The following is a 12,182-nucleotide window of genomic DNA, read 5'->3' on the forward strand; positions in this document are numbered from 1 at the left end:
ATGTCCATGAATCTCATCCTTTGAATTCACAAGACAAAGAACCAACAGACCCTAGTGTCTCACTTGTCTTTTTAAAGAGCTTTTTTTTAAAAAAAAAAAAAAAACTATCTGAACACTTTTTGGCATCTTGAAAACAGAATAGAGCTTTTCTCCTTCCTTGATCCTCACTTTTATTATAGTTTTATAGCCTTCCATTCTGGGGGGAGTCTCTCTCCTCCTCCCTACCACCACCCCACCCATGCCCTTTCCCCATACATGGGCCCCATTCTATGAAGATCAGATGATCAGAAAGGACAGATGTTTTGCTTTTACATGTTACACACGCTCTTTTCTTCCCTACAAATCCTATGATTTATACTAGACCATTTCCCTTCTTTAAGTACATTCCAAGCTGTTATTACTTACAGTGAAATAAGTTTCTACAACTTGAGTCCTCTAAATGGATTCTAAATATTTGGATTCACAGTCATTGTTTATTTCCTCAAACTGTAATATTTTCCCATTGGATGCATGTGAAAATTCCTTCCTCAAGGTGCACTTTACACATATAGGATCCATAAATTTACAAGTACCTATTTGTTTAATTAATAAAAGGCAGTGGGGCCTGGGGAGGGGCTGTCCACATTAAAAGGCCAAACCCAGCCTTTACCTGTGATACATTTTCCATATCCATCTCAGATGAAGATGGCACTAGGGTTTTCTTTCTGCAAAGAGAAGGCCACTTTGCCTTTACTGCCAGATGGGGAGGTCAGGAGCTACTCACAGACCCACTTCACAGGCAGCCAAAGCAGGCTGCTCTCTAGAGCTCAAAGTAGAGACTCTTCCAGCAAAAGCAGTCTATGATTGCATGGAGACTCCACAAATGCTGATCTGTTAGCATATTCATGGAGCTCAAATAGGGGTTCCTCCAGAGCATTATTCCCCCAACTTCTGTGCACCCATGGTATTCACTCATAGTGTGCATAATTAGCTCCTGACCTCCTCACCAGTGGAAAATTTGTTGAAACCATCTTGATGTCCTCAGTCAGGAAGGAAGGTGGTTCCAGGGGTTCCCAGTACACACCAATCCAATGAAGGATAATGCGTGCATGGATGAGCAGGTGAAAGAATGAGTGAAATGCAAAATCCTGATAACATTTTAAGATCTTTGTTGTTGTTGTTGTTGTTGTTCTCTCGATCCATTCTGCAAAACAGAATCTACTTTCTCTTTTTTATTTTGGTGTGTGGGGGGGGAGCAGGGTAGTTACCAGGGATTGAACTCAGTGGCAGTCCACCACTGAGCCACATCCCCAGCCCTATTTTGTACTTTATTTAGAGACAGTGTATCACTGAGTTGCTTAGCACCTTGCTTTTGCTGAGGCTGGCTTTGAACTTGGGATCCTCCTGCCTCAGCCTCCTGAGCTGCTGGGATTACAGGCCCACTTTCTCTTTTGAAGCACATAGGAGACCTCTCATTTCCAGGGTTTTGCTGCCTTCTGCTCAGTACCTGAACCCATCTTGGAATCTATAAGGTCCTGTGCACATGCCACCTCTCAGCAGCCATTGCTTGCTCCCCTCCGAGAGGCAGTGTGTGACTTCTCTTCTTTCCTCATTCAGGCCGTGGCCTCCTCCTCCTCCTCCCTCCAGATGGGTAGATTGCAGCCTTCTCTCTTCCCCTGACCCCTTTTGGCTTCTCCTTACTTCTTTAACTCTAATTCTTCATCATGTTTTGTTTGTTCCTCATCCATGAAGCTCTCTCTCCATACTTCTGAAGCTCCATCACATGCTATCTTTGGCCAAAGTGCAGGAAGAAAGCTCAGAGCTCAGCGTACCTCGGTTCCCTCTCTTCCCTGAGTGCTGCCATCCTGGCATTTCACTGTTCTCCTGGGCCATCCACCCCCACACTCCCTGCCCCTTCCACTCCTCAGCAACCGCCACGTTCCAAGGGCGTCCCATCCCTGAATCATCAAGTCTGGCCTCTTGTCAGCACGTATGGCTCAGCCTTGGGTGGGCCCCTTTGATCACCTTCATCTTCTTTCAGACAGGAAGTCAGAGCAGTCTGCTCGCTTCATTTACAACTGCAGAAAAGAGGCACAGAAATGCCACAAGGTTTTCAGTGGGAGTTACAGACTGAATTGTGTCCCCCACAAAATTCACATGCCAGAGCCCCAACCCTCAATGTGATGGCAATTGGAGGGAGTCCTCTGAGAAGCCAAGAGGATAAGATGAGAGTAGGGCCCAATGGAAGTCATTTTTTACATAAAAATATATCCCTGGTATTTATAAAGTTATAGTTAATATTCCTTGAGTTCTTACTATGCTAGAGGCTCAGCTGCTCTTCTGAGACTTTTTATGGCTCAATCCATTTTCCCCTCTGACCTGGGTGCTATTATTTTGCCCTGATGAGGACTCTGAGCCCAAGAGTTGCAACTGGCCTCCTATGTACATAGTTAGAGCAGAGCTGATTGGTTGCAGATGGGGAGAAGGAGTATTCCCTGCCCCTGCCCCTGCCCCTCCTTGTCCCTGAGTATCTCTTGAAGGACTTCTGCAGAACCCCAGGATTCCAAATTATATGGTTGAAAACCACTGGAGAAAAGGGGCCAGAGTGGGTGCTGGTAAAATGTGGGCCACACCTTGCCAAACAATTTGGCCTCCTTCAAATCCCCCATCCAGGGCCTGAATTCATGTCCTAACTCCCCTGCTCTCTCCACACACCACCAGCAGGCAACACATTCTCACAAGGAAGCCAGCCACACGTGTGCACAGCTCTCATACCCACGTGCACACCCGCGAACACACCTCTCCTATTAAATGCAAAGACTTTCATCACAATCGTCAACTTCAAAGGCTTGGAACTTGGAACAAAAGCTCTTCCTGCCTTTTAGTGCACTTCATACGCCTCAGGAATCAACATGTTCTCTTGGAGACAATTATTATCTCATCTTTGGTTGTGGGGGCTTAAACTATAGATGACCCTGTTGAGCCAATTATCAAAGGCATCTTGGTAGAAAGAGCTTTGTAGATGTGGCCCTAGTCCCTCAGTAACATCACCCCATTTAATATTTCAATTTTTTTTTTCAGAATACTAGACATCAAGTTTGATAGGCTGGTGGATTAGACCCATGAAGCCCTCCAGCACCAGTCACTTCTCCCTCTTCCGCCCTCACTTCCCTCTGTCCCCACTCCCTTTCCTGATGCTACTCACCCCACCTCAGCACTGGAAGGGGCACTGAGGGAGCCCCTGGTGAACCACCTGGGAAAACTCCAACTTCCAGCATACATCATAAGAAACAGCCCTCTCCCAGGAAATTAAGGGAAAAAAAGAATAGATTGGTACTTACTTGGCGGTTTTTCTATGAGAGTTCCACTAATTTGCTTTTGTTTGGTGGTGACCATCGACTCCTGACTAAATGAAACTTGCTGTCAGGAGTTAAGCACAAACCACTCTCACGCCCCTCATGCTGTGCCGGGCACTGACCGAGGAGCTTGGAGAAGCTCAGCAGCTGACCTCAGCAGGACACAGCTACACAGTGGGACCCTGTGGCACAGGGTGAGGCAGCTGCTTTATCTATCTATCTATCTATCTATCTATCTATCTATCTATCTATCTATCTATCTATCTATCTATCTATCTATTTATATATTTATTTGGTACTGGAGGTTGAACCAAGGGCACTTATCCACTGAGCCACATCCCCAGCCCTCTTTTGAATTTTATTTAGAGACACAGTCTTTCCTAATTGCTTAGGACCTCTCTAAGTTGCTGCAGCTGGCTTTGAACTCACGATCCTCCTGTCTCAAACTCCGAGCTGCTAGGATTACAGGCATGCGCTACCACACTTGGCTACCCCTAAGCTTTCTTGCACTCACACATGAGCTTCTGGGGAACCTCACATCCAATAATCAACATTATGTCTTCCATCTGGTTGTCTGTATCATTGTCCTTGCAGCTTAGAATGTGCAATGCAAAGATCCCAGATCAACAGGTATGCCTCGTCTCTTCTAGATTTATGGAGTGGTCATGATGGAAAGTCACTGGTAAAAATTTTTGATGCTGAACTTAGCGAGACCCTTAGCAACTTAGCATGATCCTGCCTCAAAATAAAAAATAAAAAGGATTGGGTAGTAAGTAGCTCAGTGGTTAAAGTGCCCTACCTAGTACCCAAGTTTTGACAGGCCACAGTTAAGAAGTGAGAAGTCAGCCCAAGACAAGAAAAAGCTAAGGAACTTACTCTAGGATGTGTGGTCGAGAGCCAGAGAGGCTGAGAGATTGTTTCTTAATTCTTCCACTTGCGTGGTTTCCAGCTGACCTCTCAGCCACCGGAGGAGCACCCACCCATCCGTAGGGAAAGCTTGAGATCCTGGCAAAGTACCATCAGCAGTGCCCAGTAGGTGCAACCATCTTCCCGGGACCCTCTTCCCACTTTTCATTCCAAATACCCCACATTGTCTCTCTGCGTTATCCCTCCACTGGTTGGACCATCCTCCCAACTTTCAAACTCAACTTTGTGCCTGCATCTCTTTCCTTACTAAGGAGAGAAGCCTCACCTCACCCTAAGTCCTGCCACCGCTTATCACTCCAACTGGACCTGGCCTCTCCTTAGGGAATCCCTGCTAGAGTCTCTTGGCGAGGACCATAATAACCAGATAGGCAGGCGAAAGTGTCACGTGACCACAGGGTCAGCGGGCAGCAGAGTCCACTCCTCAGAGCACCACAAATGGAGTGCTGGGGGTGAGGACTTTCTCACATCCTTGCAGAGAAGTGAAATAGGAGAAGCTGTGTAGACATGTCTACAGATGTGGAGCAACTGTGGCAGCTGCGCCCACGGACCAACAGAGAGGTCATTTGTCACCATAGAGCCACATGGCAAACTTGAGAACCGTAGGGGGAAAAATGACAGACAACACAAAGCGAATGAAATGGGCATTTGGGCAAAAGAACATTTGAGGCACCCTGGGGAGTTTTTTTTGATCCATAACTTCAAGGAAAGATAAGATTCTGGTAATCCTTGTCACACAGCTGGAAGCAAAGTGGCACTTTCATGACAAAGTGACCCACATGTGCTTTATTCATTCAGCAAATAATGATTGGCATCTGCTGGGCAGAGAGCCTCTTGTACCTCCAGAGGGCTTGAGAAGAAAAGAAGTCAGAATCAGCCTTGCCTTGTGAGAAACTTAGATGGGAAGAAAAAGAAAAAAAAAAGCAGACAAATGGCAAGTTAAAGTTAGAAATGATGAGCTATGAAGGAAATAAAAGAGCAAATAAAACAAATGATAGGGTGGAGAAGGAGGTTAGGCTTAAAGTGGGTTGTTGGGGAAAGCCTCACATGGAGGGACACATTTAATTTTTGGCTGATGTGACAAGAAGGACCAGCCGCTTAAAGGTTGGGAGCCAAATGTCCAGGTAACTGGAGCAGCTCATGCAAAGATACTGAAGTGGGAATCAGGATGGGAGTGTTCAAGGAGCAGGAAGCAGGCTGGTATCTGGAACATAGTGCTGGAGGTTGATGATATTTGACAACAAAGAAGGAAGGAAACGATCATGAAAGGTTAAGATGGTCACCCTAGGGAGTTTGGATTTCACTTGAGGTCCAAAGAGATGCCAATATAGGGATGTGAGCAGGATATGACATGATGCATTGATTCACAATGCCAAAAGGAGACCAGTTGTGAGGCTGTTAACTAGTCCTGCCTCAGGATGATGGTTTGGTACGGTGGGTGCATTGGGACACTTTCACTGGCTATGAAATAGGAATATAAAATACAAAAGGAAGGGAAGAAATAAGTATGAATCTAGGGTTTAGCTACAAACAGTTGAGTGAATTGTTATTTAAAGAGATAGGAAGATTGGAGAGGAAGCAGATTTGGTTCAGCATGAGGACCAAGAGGTGCTGATGAAAAGTACAGATGGAGATGTTAGGTTGGCAAATAGACGCGAAATGCTGTGGTGAAAGGTGGGCAAAGATAAGCTCTTTCAACAAGCGCGTCTTCATACTTCCCTGCGCTGAAAGACTTCTAGGCTGGTCAGTCCCTTTTTCAGACCAAGAGATCAAAGACCAAGTTTGGGATGCCCCCTGGGGGTGCAGGAAATGGACAATCCAGATTCCAGTCCAAGATGCCAACTTGCTCATTGTCTAGCCAGCTATGGAGACAACAGAAAATGCAGATAAGAGTGATTGTTCCAAGTACCCAGTGAATCCATAGCTATTGCAGTAGATGTGAATATGTAAGTTGGAGGGGAAAGATGGACATGTGCATAGGCTGGTAGGTGGCTTTGTCAAGATTACCATGGCAGCTCTCAGTCACTCCTGTTCTAGCAGGGTCACAGGAAATGGTATGACATGTGCTCTGTAGATCTTTGGAGGTACAGGTTGTCTCAAGGCCCTTTCAGAGAAATTAGGAGTCCAAACTATTTCATAATAACAGCAGTGGTTTGGCCTTTTCCTCTATGTTGATTTGCACTGAAATCAAAAGCAATGGAGTACAAACAGCCAGTGCCTCAGCGTCAATCAAGGCTCCTTTACAATGAGTCATTATATTCTGCATGGCCACACATTGTCTTATTTAAAAACAAAACAAAACAAAAAAAAGCCAGCTTCACTTGAGAACGTCATTGGAGATGCAGTAAAACTTCATTTACTGCATTTCAACTCTCACGTGAACATCTTTAATATTTTGCTGAATACTGAAATATAATATTGTCACAAGAAAAATACAAGTGTGGTTGATTCCAGGGGTGGCCAGGTAAGCTCTTTATATAGAGGTTCACTTTGTTTGGAAAAAACAGCTGACAGATGAACCAGGGTTACTCAGATGTATCTGAAAGACATTTTCTCAAAATGGATGAAGAAGGTTTGTCACTTCAAGGAAAATGACAGTATTTATTGTCAATAAAATTGAGCTTACAAATGAAAATTGGGAAATTTTTTTAAAATTGCAATTGTGAACTTAAGACCCTCCAACAGTTGAAAATTTTTTAATGATATTGGTGGTGATATTAATGAATCTGATTCTTTTATGTTATGTGTGTAATAATTCAACTTCTGGAAGATCTGAAGAACCAGTGAACAAATATTTTCCAAGGGACCAGTGCATGGCATTAGAAAACCACACACAGGTAAAAGATCCATTCAAAGTGCAAGAGAAACCAATGGATTTTAATGTAGTGGTATGAAAATTTCATTGATTTGGTCTCAGATTCCATGTTGCAAGTAACCTTTAAGAAGCCATCACTTGTCGAATTTTTATGTGGCATCAATGAAGAATGTCTACTTTTCTGAAAAAAAGACCTTTAACTCCCTTTTCTCTCAACTGCAAGTCTGTGTGAAGTATATAATCATATACTTCAAAACAAAAATTTGACACATATTGGGTACAGACATTCATAAGTATCTATAAAGCCAGACATCAAAGAGATTTGCAAAACTACTTTTTAGAAGGCCCCTCCCCTATTCTTCATCTTGGAAATTACAATTTTTTTTCCACAAAAGTGCTATTTATGTGAGCAACTCATAGATTTTAATTTCCACTTTTAGAGTTATAAATATATAATGCATTTAAATATTTAAACATTTCTCAGTTTCAATTTCAAATGTAGTAAATATTGACACATAGACCCCACACAGACACAAATTCTTTGGACCCTCAATAACTTTTAAATATTTAAATGGGTCTGCAGACCTGCAGGGAAGGGAATGAGTGTATTAGGTAAGAGGCTGCAGGGAGGGAATGAAGCCATGACATAGGAAACGTTCCCTTTGCCATGGTTTCCCAACTTGGGAGTTGCAACCATTTGGCCGGTCCCAAGGTAGCCCTTTGTGAGTCATGTACACTAAGAGGCTCTGTTTGACAGTTCTTTTTTAGTGTGCCTTTTTGAAAAACACATTTAAGAAAGACTTGATGTTTGGGGCAACAAAACCATGACCCAGAAACCAGTGGCATTTGTTGGCCTCTCAGCTTAGTGGCAGAGGAAGCAAGCAGGAGAGATGAGCATCACCCTGTCCTCGTCCATCACGGGACTCTCTCAGCCATGGGTGATGCCAACCCTTGCTTCTCCAGGAGACTGCTGGCCACATTCCAGGTGTGCCACCTTGCCACCTCTTGCTGCCTTTTTATTATTTTATAGATTAGTCTCCCTTATTATTGGATAGTTGAGTGATTTAGATTGGAGATATTTAAATATTTTTAAAGAACATTCAGAATCTGAATTCTAATGCCTGGGCTGGAGGGTTGTAAGGTCCTGGCTAAATGTTTGACTGGGTGAGCACAGGCAAGCCATGAGCGCAGCCTTTGCCTGAATCTCCACCACAAAAGAGAGGTAGAGCTCCCCCAGAGTGTTTGACGAGTGATGGCACTACCAGAAACAAAGCCATGTTTTCCCAAAGCCCCATCAAGAGCCAGTCTGTGTAGAGAGTATGGCTTTCAGCTGACAAACAAAAAGGGCACCTAATTATTATCTCCAAGTCAACTGTGTGTGTTTTTGGGTTTGGTTTTTTCATTTGTTTGTTTTTAACTTTCAGCCTCTTTCTTATCAATATGGCAGAGAAACAAAACCTCAGGAATTCCTGGCCAGCACCCCATCCCCATCCCACCAAACATTTTGTAGTGGGGAGGAGAGGACTATTCACTCTAGTCAGCCATCCACAGGAATGGCTTCTGAGATACCCTTCATTTTCTCATTTCTTCCCATGATGGCCACATCCCTGGGTCCTGCTGCTCTGAGGTCCTGCAAGCCTCTCTTCCCAAGGAAAAGCTTCCATAGGGTGAGGAAATTCTTCAACCTCTCTGTTTCTCCCAGAACAGATCCTCCTTCCTCCTCCTGCTCCAACCCTTAGGGCCTGGGCTTTGTGGGAAGCTTCAGGTAGGCAGGAAATGACCTTGGAGGTAACTTCTACTTCCTCCCCACCGCAGACTGCTCCAGTCAAGGAAGAACAGAGTTGAATAAAGGAAGAATTGAACAAAGGAAGAATTAGTATCATAAATACTTGAGTGCAGAAGGTGTCGATTCAGAGAGGAAAAAATTAAAATCCAAGCTATCATCCTGCCATATTCCTTCCTCAGTAGATCTAGGTTCTTATAAATATAATTTCTTTCCCACACAAACCCCAGTCCCCATGTCTACACATCTAGCCCCAGAATAAAGAAAGGGCCATCTCTCTGCTTCCCTCCCTGTTGGGATTTCCTGGATTTCCTTCTCCAGAGGTCCTAGAGATGGCAGCCAAGTCTGTGTGCCTGGTGAACACCCTTCTTGGTCTGTCTGCTCTTAGAGATGCCTGTCTGTCTCTGGCTCCACCAGGACTCAGACAAGCTCTTACTGAAAGCCTCCTCAGGTGTCCATAAATTGAGAATATAGTCCTGAAAGGTCTCCCTGCTCTGTCCTCCTGCCCCACCTTCTCCCCTTCCCGCATTAGACTGTAACCACACTGTCCATCTTTCTATCCTTTGGCCACATCATGCCCTCCCCTGCTCCAGGGTCACCCTCATGTGCCTTTCTGCAGAGGGCCTATGCTTAACCACAAGGAGGGAGGGGACTCCTAGTGTCTTCTCCGTTATCACCTTGCATTGCCTTCATAGCATTAATCAAAACTCTCTACTGACCTAGCTTGGGTTCCTCTGTCCCTTTGCTTGCTAACTCTCTGTCTCTCAGAACATGGACATCATGAGGGCCAGGCGTGGCTTGCCTTGTTCACACCATATTTTCAGTTTCCAGAATAGCACGTGCGCACAGTAGGAACTCAATATATATCCGAGAATGAATGAGTGAATGAGTTGGAGGAAATCCTTCTCCGATCCTGTCTATTCCGAAGACAAGAAAACACTGCTTTTACGCAAATAAAAAGGCTTTCTCCTCTGACAACCCTTCAAGATCTCCAAGGCTCTGGAAACCAAAGACAAGGAAAGGAAGTCCTTATCAGTAATGACGAAGTCTGCTTTTCATCCTGTAAAAACCTTCAGCTGCAGGGGAAAGGGGTGATGGCTGCTGATTTTATTGCGTGAAATGCAGAAGATGGGGCAACAGGTGGACGGCTGGGAAAACAAAGGGAAAGAGGAAAGCGTGCAAAGGTGAAAGCTAGACTAACTTCTCTGCAGGTTGTCCCCCACACCTGGATGGGAGGCATTCTGACTGGTGACTCCTGTGGGCCCTGCTGATGTCAGGGTGGAAAACTGCCTGCCTTTCACACAGGGCTTGGCGTCAGCTCAATTAGCAGGCCAGTCTGGTTGCTGCTCCTGGCCTCCTGTCTAAACAGGACCCGGCCTTCAGGCAACCGCAGGGGCGGGGGTGTCTGTGAATGGCAGCCTAATCCCGCCAGGCCAAGGATGGGGGAGGACCATACTGCTTCTTAAGCTCCAGCAATTCAAGCTGAGGCTAGAAAGCCAGACAGGCAGCCGCCCCTCGGGATCTCCACCTGTCCTTCCAGGCTGGGAAGAAGAGCCCAGCCTGCTGCCTGAGCTCAGGAGCCCAGCCACCCCTGCCCTGCCAGCATGGCCAACCAGCTGACCGAGGAGCAAATTGCAGAGTTCAAGGAAGCCTTCTCTCTGTTTGACAAGGACGGGGATGGCTGCATTACCACCCAGGAGCTGGGCACTGTCATGCGGTCCCTGGGCCAGAATCCCACAGAGGCTGAGCTCCAGGGCATGGTGAACGAGATCGACCGGGATGGAAATGGCACGGTGGACTTCCCCGAGTTCCTGGGCATGATGGCCAGGAAGATGAAAGACACGGACAGCGAGGAGGAGATCCGGGAGGCCTTCCGCGTGTTCGACAAGGACGGCAACGGCTATGTCAGCGCAGCCGAGCTGAGGCACGTGATGACCAGGCTGGGGGAGAAGCTGAGCGATGAGGAGGTAGACGAGATGATCCGGGCGGCAGACACGGATGGAGATGGGCAAGTGAACTACGAGGAGTTTGTGCGCATGCTGGTGTCCAAGTGAGGGGCTCCTGGGCTGCCCACCTGGCTGGGAAGAGGCCACCTCTTACTGCAGCAAGAACCTCACTCAGGCCTTAAGCTTGAGTCCCCAGCTTAAGCTCCATCCCCACTTCCTCTGGGCAATGATGCTTCGGGGGAGAAGTGGATTCAATCAACCTTTCTGCACCTCCTTTTCTGCCAACTGCTCACCTGCTCACACAGCAGGATGCAGAACACCCTCAAACCAAGCAAAGCATAAAATGCTGCTGCCTCTCGGGAGCAGAAGCAGAAAAACCTGCCCCTGCACCAAAGTGAACCAAAGGACCAGTAAAAGTTTCCTTACTCTGCCATCTGTCAGGATGGGCCTGGTGACATCTTAGAGCTACCTGTTAGGGTAGGATCCCTAACAGGTATCCAACACAGGAACCGGGGGGATTATAGCCCTCAGTCCATGCCAGAATTCCTGGAGAATCTTGGACCGAAGACTTCATCTGCTGTTGGGTTGGAGAGATGTCTTGGCCATGGATTGAAGAGTAGTGATGGGGACTTGGATGACTGAGGCCCAGCCTTCTGAAAAACATCACTGCCCTTCCACAAAAACGGTACTTGCTTGTTCCATTCTGTCTTCGCCAAACTTCTGTGATTCGTCTTTTGAAGCTGGGAGTAAAACTGGGATCAGCTGTCACATGCTTACAGTTCACCTGGAAAGAGGGAAATTTGACTGAAAGGGAGAGGGAAGCTGCAGGCAAATAAATAAGATGCCATGTTCCTATTTGGTTTCCTTTTTTCTGGTTCCAGTTGAAATGATCCTTGGTAAGTCCGGGACATAAGCTATAAAATTGGTGCTTTTTTGGAAATGCAATGAACTCCTGTACTGACGGGTATAGTAAAAAGAGAGAAGCCTAGATACAGTGTATCTTGAATATTTACTTCCCCCACTCCCCACTGCCAAAATGAGGATTGAATCCAGGGGAACTCCACCACTGAGTTATATCCTCAGTTCTTTTAATTTTGAGACAAGGTCTCACTAAGTTGCCCAGGCTGACCTTGAACTTGTGATCCTCCAGCCCTGGCCTCCAGAGTCATTGGGGTTGCAGATATGTATGTGATCTTTTGAAAAATACTCACTTTCAATAGAGTGGATAAGTTGGTAGAAATGAGCAGTTAGAAACTCAGGTAGAGCTCCTAGAAGCCTGATGGATCACAGCAGGAAGGAGCTTCTCCTGCAGCCACTGTGGCTGTGGGAAAGTACCCGTGATTAGAAGCCCAAAAGGGGTAGGGGTGCTAACTGAGAGA

At 46.0% G+C, this 12,182-nt stretch overlaps 1 protein-coding gene across 1 annotated transcript; it reads left to right on the plus strand.

The window, feature by feature from the left end:
- The first annotated feature begins 9,560 nt into the window (after positions 1-9,560).
- Positions 9,561-11,656, plus strand: LOC101976513 (calmodulin-like protein 3). The gene has a single exon (XM_005320312.5). It carries the CDS (start codon positions 10,462-10,464, stop codon positions 10,909-10,911), a length of 450 nt encoding a protein of 149 aa, XP_005320369.1. The 5' UTR covers positions 9,561-10,461; the 3' UTR covers positions 10,912-11,656.
- The last annotated feature ends 526 nt before the right edge of the window (positions 11,657-12,182 follow it).

The sequence above is a fragment of the Ictidomys tridecemlineatus genome, chromosome 10, assembly GCF_052094955.1.
Source record: "Ictidomys tridecemlineatus isolate mIctTri1 chromosome 10, mIctTri1.hap1, whole genome shotgun sequence".
In the NCBI taxonomy this organism is placed as follows: Eukaryota; Metazoa; Chordata; class Mammalia; order Rodentia; family Sciuridae; genus Ictidomys; species Ictidomys tridecemlineatus.

Coding starts and splice junctions, on each gene's coding strand:
- LOC101976513 (XM_005320312.5), top strand. CDS start 10,462: ATGGCCAACCAGCTGACCGAGGAGCAAATTGCAGAGTTCAAGGAAGCC.